The sequence below is a fragment of the Triticum urartu genome, chromosome 3 (genome assembly GCF_003073215.2).
Source record: "Triticum urartu cultivar G1812 chromosome 3, Tu2.1, whole genome shotgun sequence".
NCBI classification, from domain to species: Eukaryota; Viridiplantae; Streptophyta; class Magnoliopsida; order Poales; family Poaceae; genus Triticum; species Triticum urartu.
In genome coordinates, this window is record NC_053024.1 from 409,406,318 (window position 1) to 409,422,227 (window position 15,910).

The 15,910-nt window shown below is 40.1% G+C and overlaps 1 protein-coding gene across 1 annotated transcript; it reads left to right on the forward strand.

The window, feature by feature from the left end:
* Positions 1-13,010: 13,010 nt before the first annotated feature.
* Positions 13,011-15,278, forward strand: LOC125544148 (myosin IB heavy chain-like). Its single transcript, XM_048707732.1, has 4 exons — positions 13,011-13,305; positions 14,156-14,474; positions 14,671-14,729; positions 15,021-15,278. The coding sequence occupies exons 1-4, from the start codon at positions 13,071-13,073 to the stop codon at positions 15,059-15,061; spliced, it is 654 nt and encodes a 217-aa protein (XP_048563689.1). The 5' UTR covers positions 13,011-13,070; the 3' UTR covers positions 15,062-15,278.
* Positions 15,279-15,910: the final 632 nt, after the last annotated feature.

Here is a 15,910-nt window from a genome sequence, read left to right on the forward strand (position 1 = left end):
AGGCTAAGCTTGGGGATGCCCATGTGTAGGATCAAAAGTATGTCTAGAGGGGGGTGATTAGACTACTTGACCAAATAAAAATCTATCCTTTTCCCAATTTTAAGTCTTGGTAGATTTTAGCAACTTAGAACAAGTCAAGTAATCAACCTACACATGCAAGTCTAAGAGTATAACAGCGGAATGTAAAAACATTGCACATGAAGGTAAAGGAAGGAGTTTGGAGGGAGCAAACGCAATGTAGGCACAGAGATTTTTGGCGTGGTTCCGATAGGTGGTGCTATCGTACATCCACATTGATGGAGACTTCAACCCACGAAGGGTAACGGTTGCGCGAGTCCATGGAGGGCTCCACCCACGAAGAAGCAACCTTGTCTATCCTGCCATGGCCATCGCCCACGAAGGACTTGCCTCACTTGGGTAGATCTTCATGAAGTAGGCGATCTCCTTGCCCGTACAAACTCCTTGGTTCAACTCCACAATCTTGACGGAGGCTCCCAAGTGACACCTAACCAATCTAGGAGACACCACTCTCCAAAAGGTAATAGATGGTGTGTTGATGATGAACTCCTTGCTCTTGTGCTTCAAATGATAGTCTCCCCAACACTCAACTCTCTCTCATAGATTTGGATTTGGTGGAAAGATGATTTGAGTGGAAAGCAACTTGGGGAAGGCTAGAGATCAAGATTCTTGTGGTTGGAATGGAATATCTTGGTCTCAACACATGAGTAGGTGGTTCTCTCTCAGAAAATGTATGTTGGAAGTGTATGCATGTTCTGATGGCTCTCTCCACGAATGGAGGATGGGTGGAGGGGTATATATAGCCTCCACACAAAATATAATCGTTACACACAATTTACCAAACTCGGTGAGACCGAATCATGAAACTCGGTCAGACCGATTTAGTTCAAAATGTGAACGTTAGGATTTTCGGTGGGACCGACATGTCAACTCGGTGGGTCCGATTTCATTAGGGTTAGGGCATAACGTAATCTCGGTGAGACCGATCACATAAACCCGGTAGGACCGATTTCTATAATAGGAAAACAGAGAATTGGTCACGCAAACTCGGTGGGACCGAATCGCTCATTTCGGTGAGACCGAAACGTTACAAAAGGGAAACGGAGAGTTTGCATTGCGAACTCGGTGGGACCGATCGCTCATCTCGGTTGGACCAAAAACAGAGAGTTTGCAATCCCATCTCGGTGAGTCCGAGATCCCTATCGATGAGACCGAAGTGACTAGGGTTTATGGCAGTGGCTATGTCAAATGAACTCGGTGGTGCCGGATAGATAATTTCGGTAGGGCCGAGTTTGACTTTTGGTTTGGGACATATGTGGATATGAGAAAGTGGTTGAGGGATTTTGGAGCATCTCACTAAGCATTTTGAGCAAGCAAGCCATTAAGTAACACCTCATCCCCTTTTAATAGTATTGGCTTTTCCTATGGACTCAATGTGATCTTGGATCACTAAAATGAAAATGTAGAGTCTTGAGCTTGAGCCAATATGTGTCCTTAGCATTTTGAGGGGTCCACATTCCTAATCCATGCCATGCCAATCGTTGAACTTTCTGAAATGATCATCTTGAAAGAATATTAGTTCAATGAGCTACATGTTGTTAGGAATTACCAAAACCACCCAGGGATAGTTGCACTTTCACCATGGCACCCCAAGATAATATTCAAGAAGTATCAAGCAACTAAGCTTGGGGATGCCCCAAGTGGCATCCCCTCTTTATTCTGACAACCATCGGTATTTTACTTGAAACTATATTTTTATTCGTCACATACTATGAGTTTTGCTTGGAGCGTCTTGTATGATATGAGTCTTTGCTTGTTTTGCTTTGTGTTTTTAGTCATGAATCCTTGCTGGACACACCTATTTGAGAGAGCCAAATTTATGCCATGACTTGTTAGAATTGCTCTCTATGCTTCACTTAAATCTTTTTGAGCTGTGGAATTGCTCTAGTGCTTCACTTATATCTTTTTGAGCACGGTGTGCTTTAGTATTTTTGAAGAATTGCTCTCATGCTTCACTTAGATTTATTTGAGAGTTAGTAAATTTTTGTTTAGAAATTCTCTCTTGCTTCACTTATATTATTTTGAGATAAGAAAAAAAATTATGCTCATGTTCTTCACTTAGATTTGTTTGAGCTACCAAAAGCAACGTATGAAACTAGTCCCAAAGTGATAGATATCCAAGGAGGATATAATAAAAACTTTCATGAAGATCATTGGAGACAAAATAAACTTGATTCCTTGTAATAGTTTTGAGATATGTTGATATAATGTGTGAGTCATGTTGATGGGTAATTATGCTTTAGTAAGAATATTGGTGTTAAGGTTTGTGATTCCCTATGCAAGCACGAAAGTCAATAGTTATGCAATGAAATTACATCCTACTTGTGGTGCATTATTCGGTGTTAGTTATGCTTGATATGTCTCCAACGTATCTATAATTTTTATTGTTCCATGTTGTTTTATTATCAATCTTGGATGTTTTATAATCAATTTATAGTCATTTTATATCATTTTTTGGTACTAACCTATTGACAAGGTGCCAAGTGCCAGTTGCTATTTTTCCATGTTTTTTACATCACACAAAATCAATATCAAACGGAGTCCAAATGCCACGAAACTTTACAGAGATTTTTATGGGCCAAAAGGAAGGCAATGGGCCCTGGTTGCACCTCGGGGTGCCCCAAGGGGGGCACAGCCCACCAGGGCGCACCAGGGGTACCCCCTGGACTGCCTCTTTGATCTATAAATACCACAATATTATAGAAACCCTAAAGGCATCGACGAAATATTCATCCAGCCACCGCAGAGTCCAGAACCACCAGATCCAATCTAGACACAATCTCGGATGGGGTTCACCACCTCCATTGGTGCCTCTCCGATGATGCGTGAGTAGTTCTTTGTAGACCTTCGGGTCCGTAGTTAGTAGCTAGATGGCTTTGTCTCTCTCGCTGAATTCTCAATACAATGGTCTCTTGGAGATCCATATGATGTAACTCTTTTGCGGTGTGTTTGTTGGGATCGATGAACTTCGAGTTTATAATCAGATCTATCTTTTTATATCCATGAAAGTTATTTGAGTTTCTTTGATCTCTTATAGCCTCGTATTTCTTCTCTGATATTTGGGTTTTGTTTGGCCAACTTGGTCTATTTATCTTGCAATGGGAAGAGGTGCCCGGTAGTGGGTTCGATCTTACGGTGCTTGATCCCAGTGACAGAAATGGAACCGACACGTATGTATCGTTGCTATTAACAATAAAAAGAAGAATCTATATCTACCACCATATAGATAAACAGATCTTGTCTACATCATGTCATCGTTCTTATTGCATTACTCCATTTTTCCATGAACTTAATACACTAGATGCATGCTGGATAGCGGTCGATGTGTGGAGTAATAGTAGTAGATGAAGGCAGGAGTCGGTCTACTAATCTTGGACGTGATGCCTCTGTAATGATCATAGCATGGATATCGTCATAATTATTTGAAGCTCTATCAATTTCCCAACAGTAATTTGTTTACCCACCGTTTGCTATTTTTCTCGAGAGAAGCCACTAGTGAAACCTACGGCCCCGGGGTCTTCTTTCTCATATATTTGCCTTGCGATCTATTTTTTCTTTGCATTTTTATTCAGATCTATTAAACCAAAAAATACAAAATACCTTGCTGCGTTTTATCTTTATTTATTTTATTTGGCGTTCGGTCTATCAATCTACTACAATTTACCTCACGTCTGTTTGCCTATCTTGAGGCGCCGTACCCCGGAAGGGATTGACAACCCATTTAACACGTCCGGTTGCGAGGTGTTGTTATTTGTGTGCAGGTGCTGCTTATGTTGTGTTGCTTGGTTCTCCTACTGGTTCGATACCTTGGTTTCATAACTGAGGGAAATACCTACCATCGCTGTGCTACATGATCCCTCCCTCTCCAGGGAAATACCGACGTAGTTCCAGCTACCATCAATGCCTAATGCTCGCTTATGACATTTTTTGTTTCTTGGTTGGTCGCTTCTCAAGCTTTTTCTAGCCTTCATTTTGCACTAAGTATGATCACTACTTGTGCATCCAAAATCCTTTAAACCAGTTTTGCCATATGAGTCCACTATACCTACCTATACGCGGTATTCTTTTGCCGTCCTAAGCAAATTTGTATGTGCCATCTCTAATTTTCAAAATAAACTTCTCTTTTTTGTGCTCGTACGGCTCATGAAACGGTAGGGGGTGGCTGATATATTTCCATGCTAGAAGTGTTATTCTCAAGATGAGTGTTTATTCGCTTGTCATTGCACGAGAGTACGGCAAAGGTATTAGGGATGCCCAGTCCCAAATGAAAAATGAATTTACTTTATGTTGTCAAATAATAAATTCCTTGGAAAGTGTTGGTATGGAAGGCACCCGTGGATACGATTAGCCATGGAAAGTGAAAGTATGGTTTAAAAAGGAACAAACTTTATTTTCTGTTTGGGAACCGCCTATGATATACCTAGCATGGAAAGTATTGGGAACTACTCGACCGTTTTCGTTGACAGGAAAAGCATGCTTCCCAAAATGTTTTATCTCTATCTTTTTCGCTTTGAGCTCTGGCACCTCTACAAATCCCTACTTCCCTCTGTGAAGGGCCTTTCATTTACTTTATGCAATTTTTATTTGTATCTGAGTCTCCATCTTCTCTTATAAAGCACCAACTAAGGGGCAATATGATCGTACTTGAGCATTGGGTGTAGCTAATATGCGAGTGTGTTTCATGAATGGATCAATGACTGAGCATAATGGGCTAGGGATAACTTGCTTTAGCGTTGATATTTTCAAAGACATGGTTGCTTGTTGATATGCTTGAGTATTAAAGTCTTCATGTCAAAACTAGACTATTGCTTTGAACCATATAAAAGTCCAAATGTCCATGCTATAAAAGAAAGATTATGTGATGAACATGTTAGGCAACATTCCACATAAAAAATCTGTTTTTATCATTTACCTACTCGAGGATGAGCATGAATTAAGCTTAGGGATGCTGATACGTCTCCAACTTATCTATATTTTTTTATTGTTCCATGCCGCTATGTTATCAGTCTTGGATGTTTTACAATCATTTTATATCATTTTTTGGTACTAACCTATTGACATAGTGCCAAGTGCCAGTTGTTGTTTTTGCTTGTTTTTTACATCGCAGAAAGTCAATACCAAACGGAGTCCAAACGCAACGAAACTGTTTGTGAAATTTTTATGGACCAAAAGACACCCAATGAGCCGGAGAAGCACCTGGGGGTGCCCCTAGGGGGCACAACCCACCAGGGAGCACCTGGGCCCCCAAGCACACCCAGGTGGGTTGTGCCCACCTCGGTGGCCTCTCGCACCGCCTCTTTGCTCTATAAATACCCTAATATTTCAGAAACCCTAGGGGAGTTGAAGAAAATCAATTCCAGCCACTGCAAGTTCCAGAAACACCAGATCCAATCTAGACACCATCACGGAGGGGTTCATCATCCTCATTGGTGCCTCTCCGATGATGTGTGAGTAGTCTTTTGTAGACCTTCGGGTTCGTAGTTAGTAGCTAGATAGCTTCCTCCCTGTCTCTTTTGATTCTCAATACAATGGTCTCTTAGAGATCCATATGATGTAACTCTTTTTGTGGTGCATTTGTTGGGATCTGATGAACTTTGAGTTTATGATCGGATCTATGTTTTTATCCATGAAAGTTATTTGAGTCTTCTGATATCTTATATGCATGATTGCTTATAGCCTCGTATTTCTTCTCTGGTATTTGGTTTTTTTGGCCAACTTGATCTATTTATCTTGCAATGGGAAGAGGTGCTTTGTGATGGGTTCGATCTTACGGTGCTTGATCCCAGTGACAGAAGGGGCACCGACACGTATGTATCGTTGCTACTAAGGATAAAGATGGGGTCTATTTCTACATAAATAGATCTTGTCTATATCATGTCATCGTTCTCATTGCATTACTCCATTTCTCCAAAAACTTATACACTAGATGCATGATGTATAGCGGTCGATGTGTGGAGTAATAGTAGTAGATGCGGGCAGGAGTCGGTCTACTAATCTTGGACGTGATGCCTATATAATGATCATTGCCTGGATATCGTCATGATTATTTGAAGTTCTATCAATTGCCCAACAGTAATTTGTTTACCCACCGTTTGCTATTTTTCTCGAGAGAAGCCACTAGTGAAACCTATGGCCCCCAGGTCTATTCTTTATTATATTTGCCTTCACGATCTATTTTTATTTGCTTTTATTTTCAGATCTGTTAATCCAAAAAACCCAACATACATTGCCGAATTTTATTTGCATTTATTAATCTATCACAATTTTTATCCCGTCTACTTGCCAATTTCTTGCGTCGTTACCCGAAAGGGATTGACAACCCCTTTAATACGTCGGGTTGCGAGTATTTGTTATTTGTGTGCAGGTGCCATTCGCGTAGTGTTGCGTGGTTCTCCTACTGGTTCGATAACCTTGGTCTCATCACTAAGGGAAATACCTATCGTAGATGTGCTGCATCATCCCTTCCTCTTTGGGTAAATATCGACGTAGTTCAAGCCGCATCTCGAAACCCAATCCTTCCTTTTGGGGTTTTTTGTGCAGTATTGACTTCTTGAGCACATCACAGAGAGTTTGATGCCCTTTGAGGCTCTTTAGCATTCATGTCTCAAGCAAGTTCTTTAATCTGCAATTTTCATCAGAATTAGCAACAAATTCCTCGGGAGAGGGGTTAGAAACATCACTCGTAGTTGTTGCAATATTCTTGATGATAGAAGTAGATGTTTCAGCATTAGAATCAGCATTGCAACGCTCTGGGCATTGTAAGCAGGGAGGCACAAAATCATCAAGAAGTTGATTAGATTGCTCGGCGAAGAGAGAAGCTTTTTCTATCGCTAGCACATTATGAGACTCTTTTAGTGACTCGAGTTCTTGATTCCTGTTAAGGAGTTCATCTGATAAACTCTCGTAGTTGACTGTAAGGGAATCATATTGGTTGGAAAGATCATCAATAGTTGAAGAAAAAGCATCATGCTCTTCGATCAACTTTTGATTCTTCTCCATCTCTTCGACCAGTAATCCTTCGGTTTTCCTAAGACTTCTCTCAAGTTTCTCAAGCTCATCTTGTTGAGATTTTGCAATCTTAACTAGTTTAGCATAGGCAATATATTTGGGAGAATATTCATTCATAGATTTTTGGTGCTTTGCTGATACCTGATCCTTATAGATATTTGCCATGAGACAGACTACGATTGATCCATCATCACTTGAAGCATTGTTATCAATGCCTGATTCAAGTGACTTCTCAGATGATTCATAAGCAATGAAAGCATTGCTTATTCCTATCCTTTTGTGAAGTTCTTCATCTTTCGATCCTGATTCGGAAGTCTCATCTTCGGATTCCAGGTTCATATCATCAGATGCTCTACCCAGCTGTGATATTCCCTTCATGGTTGATTTGATGGTTGCTCTGGCGTTCACGTCAGTGGCTGGTCTCATCGAAGAGGATGTGAGAGATTCATTTTTCTTCGAGAGCTTAGTATGACGATCCATTCGAGTGAATCCATTGCAGTGAAGATACTTCCATCTATTGCTAGGTTTTCCTTCCCAACAAGGACAGCCTGCTTTGAGGTGGCCGAATAGTTTGCACTTGAAGCACTTCATTTCTTTCGGAGGTAACCTTCTTGATGATTCAGGCGGGTCAAATTCGTCATCATTTGTGAGACACCGATTCTGTCTTCTGAGATCACTTAGCCTTTCTGTGAGCATTTCTAGTTCCCTTGTGACAGTGTGTTGATTCTCGACGTCTTCTTATTGTGAACTGCCATAGTGTGAAAGGATTTCCCCTTCACTTTCCGAAGAATATTCTTGATGTCCATTCTCAAGTTTCACCTTTTCCTCGTGGATAGACAACAACGTCATGACCTCGACATAGTGAGGTTCTTCATAGTCTGGTCTTTGCTTGATTTCATCTACGATTGAATCGAAGGTTGGATCAAGAGCACTCAGCAGCTTGTTGACCACATCTCTATCGGTGATATCTGTTACTCCTTGTTGATGAAGTCTTTCAACAATGTTGGTCCACCAATCAGTAAGTTCCATGGCACTTTCCTTACGAAGACTTCTGAAACCAGCAAACATAGCACGAAGCATTTGAGTGTGAGAATCTGTTCTGGCAACGAATTCTTCATGGGAATTTTTGATAGCATCCTAGAGTTGCTTAGCAGTGTCAAGCATTCGGAACCGAATGAAAATTTCTTTCGACTGACTTTCATAGATGATATGTTTTGCTTGTGCATTCAACCGCAGTAAGGCTTTGTCATCAGAATTGGGAGCATCAGGTTGCTGAATGGTGAATCCATTTTCCATAATCTGCCAAAGTTCTATGTTGAGGGCTTGAAGTCTGATTCTCATTATCTCTTTCCAGTAGAGATAGTCATTCCCATCGAAGATAGGAAATCTTTCAGAGTGCGAGGATCTACCTGCATACGACATACTCAAAACTCCAAGGTGGTTAAACCTTTAATAAACAGCGATAGGGAGAACTTGCTCTGATACCAATTATTAGGACTGAGAGTATATCGACTAGAGGAGGGTGAATGGGAGATTCAAAAATTCTTGCGAATGTTTTGAACAGATCGCAAACACAACAACCGGAATAAGGTTCGATAGACAAGAACTCAACCAAGCATGCTATTGAGGAACATATCTATCAAGATAGGAAGTTATAATGGTACTAGCATAGGATATCACAGGTTTCACAACAATGATGGTAATGCAATATGCGAACAAATACAGAAGCATGATAGAAAACATGACATGAACTACAAGGGAAAACATGAGTAAGAACTATGACAAGGAGAATGAACAATGATGCGGGGAAAGTATGTTGGCCTAATCAAGTGCGAAAAGGAATGAAAACTACTTGGAATGACTACTCTAAATGATGGGAATGCAATAGGGTGAGCAACAAAAGATAATGGATGTGAACGACAAAGATGATAGAAATGAAAGATATGCAACAGTCAAAGAATGATCAGATAAACTATCGACACAGCACGAAAGTAAACTGCTGAATGTAATGTAGTAAAGTAGATTGAACCAGTGGTGCTCGATGGCGACAGAGAGATTTGGTAGACCAGTTCGGCCTTCTACCAAAGGACTACGTCTGGTTGGAAGGGTTGTGATTTAACACAGAAGATAAACTCTCTTCACCCTATTCTCCTTCAACTCGGAGCTGATCAGACTCTAGTTGATTTCACTTGTGCTAGATACTTGTCGGCGATCTCCAAACCTTCGACAGACCTCTTCGCAAACCACAATGACTCTTGGTTGCTGAAGATCTTGCTTAGTGAAGACAACAACTCTTCAACACTCGAGCTGACACCTATCCGTCTAGAGAGTGCGCAGCTCTCAAGAGTAATAGGTACACGAACTCTTAACTCAGAACTATTGTGATGCTCAACCACTGTCTAAGTTTGGGCTCTTGATTTTTCTCTCGGTGGATCTTAAACTCAAATCACTCAGAGAGAGGTTGCTCAATCAATCTTCCCAGAAATCTTAAGCGAAGCAGCCAACGGAAAACATTGGAGCGGGCTGGCTATTTATAGCCGCAGCCTTCCCTGATGGGAAATGACCAAATTGGACATGTGGAGCAGCCAATGGCCGAACGACGCGAGTCCAATGGTCGAAAATTTGAGCACAACGGTCACATTCCTTGCGGAGAAAGTAATACTAAATCCTCAGTTCGAAAGATATCTCCTGCAGCATGAAGAACAACGTCTACTGCTGGCAGGTAATCATTCGAAATAAAAAGAGATTTCTCTCAATCTCGCATAGGTTTTGGGCTAAGCATCATAGCGGATCTAAGCTTTGAGAACCTATACCCCTCTTAATAGTACGGAGGTCCTATGACTCAAAAGAATGAAAGAAGAAGAACAAAATGATACTACGTCTTCACTTTGTCTTCGACTTTCTATTCGCCGTAGTCAATTCTCTTCGGACATAATCTCCGAACCAATTACTTCATGTCAGCAATAATTTTTTAGGGTTTAACTCCTTCACAACAATCTTCTTGTCTACATGGCTTCAACAGATGTAGCTCATTCTTCTCTGCAACGCAGATATTCTACGGTGAAGTTCCTCGTAATTTACACAAAAGACAACATTCTCTTCGGTTCTGCATGGACTATTTCTCTCTGTGTGCACTAGCAAACAAATCAGCCAATGCCTGTTTCTGTCAACAATCTCCAAAACACAAGACGACAAATATTGCACCAACACTTCGTCGCTTAATAGGTGAACTCCTATATGTCGCTTTATGTGACAATTTTGGTAGCGATTTGCAAAGTGACAACCCGACTGGACGGACCCATTGGATGCAACAGGAAAATTGCAAAAAAAAGGGTTAGTGCACTGGCGAGGACTCGAACTCGCAACAAGCCTGTTATCGATTGCGTCTTCCTAGAAACCAGAGCTAACTTTCCTACAAAAAAGAACCTAAACCTGACTAACGTTTGCGATTGAAGAGCATCACGAATCATAAAATAACCAACTGGAGCTGCAGAACCAGACCACCATACTATAGTGAAAAGAATGAGCTAGCGTAGCAAAAAAATTCTAAAACAATTGAGAACCATTTTTGGAAATAAATGTGCAGATTTTTTTCAGATTTCGAACATATTTTGGAAAGTGCGAACATTTTTGAAATTTTCAACGCACTTTTGAAAATAGTAACAATTTTTTAAATCCCAAACATATGTTGAATTTGTGAACAAAATTTTAAAAATGGAAACATTTTTTGAAACCGTGGACACCTTTTGAAATTCCTGATTGTTTTGAATTTTTAGCAAATTCTGAAAACAAGAACATATTTTGAAACCACTGACATGTTTTTAATTAGTGAACACATTTTGAAAAAAAAATCTTGTGAAAATTGCAAAAAATGGAAACCACGAACACTTTCTTCAATAACTGAACATATTATGAATTAGTGTTCAAAATTTTGAACTCAAATCATTTGTTAAATTGTGAACAATGTTTTGTTAAAAAGGGATCATTTTTCTTTTTTAAAAAAATTGATGTGCGAGCGGTCGATAATTTGTGAATGGATTTTAAATAAAAGAACATGTTTTAGAAATTTTAGACAAAATTTTGAAAACACAAACATTTCATTGAATTTTTGAATAAATTTTGAAAATACGATCATTGTGTGATATTTAAGAAAAACCATAAACCGATAAAAAGAGGAAAAAAAGTTTAGGAACCTTGAGGAGATTTCCCAAACCAGTCAGGAACCTTGCCAAAACCTGGCTGCCCCACACGTACAAAAGCTTTACTTGGGCCGGCCCATTTTACGAGCTTAGGATGTGCGAGTGGTCGATAATTTGTGGCAGCGCGCGACAAATAGGGATCTTATATACATAAAAGAGTCATCCGCACTAACTTATGTAATTATGGATTTGGAAAGGGCCCGCATCAACATGCAACCATGCATAGGCAAAGACCAACCACCACATGTGACCATGTGTGGAAACATGTTTTTCATTCTATTTTTTAACTTATTTCAATAAGTAGTTTACACTATACATGATCAATAAGTCGTATATATTTTGAATTTTGGTTCACATGTTATTAATCTATATAATTTTTGATATTTCACAAATTCAAATCTCATAGAATATTTTGTAACTGATTCCCGCAGCAACGCGCGGGGCTCCCGCAACATCCGTCTCGCAAAATAATAAGCGTGCCATAGCAATTGCCTTCTTTTCTGGACGCTGCTATATGTCGCGTTCAGCCAGCACACGCGCTGCACTCGCGTTGGGGGAAGTCCCAGACGGGCCGGCCCAGCAGCGCAGGAGCCACAGCCTGTTTTTTTTCCTGTTTTCTGCTCTCATTTTTTGCTTCAGTTTTGTAATTTTATTTGTACTTTAAAAATATTATACATACATACATATATGTATATATTACAAAAAACACTCTTCAAAAACACATTTATAAAAAATGTTGAATAAGTATTAGAAAATGTTGAACAAGAATTTAAAAAATGTTGAACCAAATATATGTTCAACAGGTATTAAAAAATGTTTAACAGGTATTAAAAAATATTGAATGAGTATATGAAAAATGTTGAACAAGTATATGAAAAATGTTGAACAAGTATTGGAAAATGTTGAACAAGAATTTGAAAAATGTTGAACAAGTATTTGAAAATGCTGAATAAGTATTTAAAATGTTGAAGAATTATTTAAAAAATGTTGAATAGGTATTAAAAAAATGTTGAACGGGTATATGAAAAATGTTGAACAAGTATTTAATTTTTTAATAAGTATAAAAGTATTAAAAAATATTTAAAAAATGTTGAATAAGTGTTCGAACAATGTTGAATGTGTATAAAAAAATTTTTGATCAATTTTAAATAAATACTTTTAATATATACGAAAATGTAGAGTGAAAACAAAAACAAACATAAGAAAAAACGAAATAAAAACAAAAATTGGAGAAGAAAAAAGAAAAGAAAAAAGTAAAAGGAAACAAAGTGCAAAAAAATGAAAAAAATGGAGATGAAAAAAATAAATGAAACAAAAGAAAAAAAGAAAGAAAAAACAAAAATCTAGTGAAAACCAGATCTTGACCTTCAACTACGGTTGCGCCAAGCTACTTAGCACGAAGCCGATTGTAGCCTAGTGGCAAGACGCGAGCTGCATCATCGCGGAGACCGGGGTTTCGATCCTCCAGTCTTCCATGTTTTTCTCTGTTATTTTGAAGTCAAGCAAAAGAAAATGGACCTGCCCGATTCGTAGGGCAGAGGAAGATTCCCTCGGCGGGAGGAGGCTATCCTATCGCTTAAAGCGATAAATAGCCCTTGCGGTCTTTTCTAGGGGCCAGCCTAGCTAAACTTGAGCCCAGGCAAAGCCCATCACTTCGGCCCAACCATTGCAAGCAACAGAGCCCAAGTTGAAAGTCACTAGCGGCCAGAGCCCTCTTTTTGTCTGTTCTAAGAAAAAAAAAGCCCTTCTCACCTGTTGCGTGGTTTCCCCAAGTCGGTCTCGCCGATGGATCGATTCCGGCCTCTCAGGCGGATCCAGGTGGAGCCCGAGCGCGCTGACCCGCCCCCTCCCCCGCCGGCGGTGGCAATCGGCGGAGCGGCGGAAATGGTTCCGGCGCCCGCGGCCGGGATGCTCATGGGTGCCAAGGTGCGGCGCCGCGCGGCCGTCTACCGCGACTGCATGGGCGACTACATCGGCGTGCACAACGACCCGTGCCTGGCCAAGATCCTCGCCAAGCAAGGTGCCGACCCTCTCTTTCCACATCATTGTTTATTTCCGAGTAGTATACTTTGAGTGTGGTCTTATTGGAGGTCGACTGATTCGGTTCGTGGTAGTCTTCTGAAATGGATCCGGTGCGTTTGGTAGTCCCCATGTGAATTTACCCGGTGTGAATTGCGCTAACTTGAATGGTCAAATCACGTCTTGGGTTGTCTGAACTCGGCGAGTTTAGCCCCGGTAGTGGAGCGATTGGATCAAATATTTTATGCGTACCTTTGTATGAAATAATAGAGGGACTAGAGTTCTACTGCATTTTATGTCTTTTTCTTAGTGTCCTACTACCTCTGTAAAGAAATATAAGAGTGTTTAATCACTAAAGTAGTGATCTAAACGCTCTTATATTTCTTTACGGAGGGAGTACTTGTGAAATTAGTCAATTCTGCCATTACTGCATTGACAGGTGGTGGGGCGCAACATAGTAACTAACTAATGGTATCTTCTCTAAGTATTCTTGAATATTAAGAAGTACTCCCTCCGTTCCTAAGTGTAAGTGTTTTTAGACATTTCAATATGAACTACATACGAATGTATATAGACAGTGTAGATTCACTCATTTTGCTCCGTATGTAGTCCATATTGAAATCTCTAAAAAGACTTGTATTTACAAACGGAGGGAGTACTGTTCTAGCGCATGGTCGTAGGCTCCTAGCTGTGCAAGTCTGTAAGAGATATGCACCATAGGTATGGCAATTGTTGGTTGTCACTAGCAAGTGTCCTGTTCATGGACAACACCGTGAGCATTCGGTATTGTAAGTTCGTAACCGCATAACCTCAGTCCGTAAGCATGTAAGGTGATCCTTGGTATATTGCAGGGGATAACAAAGTTCTGTTTGCGGACAAGGTGTTGAAGTTCACTCAATCAGGAAAGATGAAAAGGCGCATCCTTGTGATCACAGACTTTGCTCTCTACCTTGTCGACCCTGATGCTGATATATTGAAGAGAAGAATAGCACTTGCAGCTGTTGATAAGCTATGTATAAGCAAGCTCAGTGATAACTTCTTCGCAATCATTGTGCCGACCGAGTATGATTGTTTAATGGCCAGCACTAGAAAGAAGGAAATTGTTGATGTTATAGTTAAGGCTATCCAGAGCACATCTGAGTATGAACCTGAGGTGGCTTCCTCTAACAGGTAAAAAGTTAATTTATTAAGCTTACACATTGCTTCCTGTTAACCATAATACATTTGTGTCTCACATTTTAGCCCAAGGCTTCATTTTAATAAGTGCACCTAGCCAAAGGCTTTGATACAAAACCTTAGATGTCTGCAAACATGTACTGCTTTTACTGGTGTACCAGTCCAATTCTTCAACGTTTTCTTTCTGCAGGTTTGAGTACCATGCTGCTGCCGAAGTGATTAAAGAAGTTGAATTTGAAGAAGCTGATGGTACGTATTATTGCCGACAGTGCAGTATATTGCACAAGTGTTATGAGCATGCCCTTTGTTTTATCATCGTTATGGCTGGATTGAGTCATTTAGTAGGTTTTCATTTCATGGGACAAGCTACTGTGTCCATTGATTCTTGATTGACTAACCTAATATATAGTATCTATTTTCTACTGTATTACACAAGGAGTGTAAAATGCATTTTTTAATTGCCATTGCTCCTACAAACAACTACAGTATATTGAAATGTTTTGCTCGATGGGTTCTCATGTTCTGCAATTCCCAATCCAGGACGCGTCAAAACTAGGATCACCCTCAAGGAGAAGCCATGATTCAGAATCATTTCGCTAGCTCCCTGTACAATGTATAGCTCTTGTAATCTCGGTGGATTCTCACATTCACTTTGTGCGGCAAAGTTGAAAGATACACACTATTCTTTTGTTGTGTACTGCATTCTATTTTCTTGCTTTTGTACGTGGAAGAAGTGACCTGCCATTTTGAGGACCCATGATCGAATCTGTGGAATCTTGTTGTTATCATGACACTTTATACTGCTCTGGATTTTCTCTTTCTTATCATGTCATATTTGGAGAATATAACAAGTCTTTTCTTTTTTGAGAAAGAGAATATGACAAGTCGAGCTAGCCCGTCCTGCGCTACATATACAACCATCTTCCTAGTTGCATCCTTTGAGAAGGCTGGGAATAACACTACCTGCAAACAGTAGACTGTTGCTGATAGCTTTGGCTGCGTCACGGGGGACGTCTGCTTCTGTTTGCTTAGCGCATAATTAATCCAGCCACGAATCAGGTAATCTGAAGAAGAAGAAGAAGAAGAATCCGAGTGCGTGCATGCCGTTGCTAAGGTAGCAGGACCAAAACGGCATGGTTCTAGTGATTGTGATGTGCTTACTCATCTTTTGCTCTGATGAATTTTCAAATCCTTGAAGTTGAAAACAAGACAAAGAGAAGTTGTGTTTGCCTTCAAAGATGGCATCACTAATCTAAGTGTGTTTTCTTTTCTTATCAGTAATTAACAAGTGGGCATCTTTCTTTAACAAAGAGTGGTGGCTCATACATACATACATGCATGCATGCACGCATAAAAGCAGGGGAAAAGACAAATCACGTCAGCAATGAATGTTGTTTTCACAACAATTGACTAGTAGTTGCCACCTTGGA

Excerpts from the sequence above, each read along its gene's own strand:
- LOC125544148 (XM_048707732.1), top strand. The coding sequence starts at position 13,071 with ATGGATCGATTCCGGCCTCTCAGGCGGATCCAGGTGGAGCCCGAGCGC. Across the intron at positions 14,475-14,670 it reads GAGGTGGCTTCCTCTAACAG|GTTTGAGTACCATGCTGCTG; the intron begins GTAAAAAGTTAA and ends TTCTTTCTGCAG. Across the intron at positions 14,730-15,020 it reads TGAATTTGAAGAAGCTGATG|GACGCGTCAAAACTAGGATC; the intron begins GTACGTATTATT and ends TTCCCAATCCAG.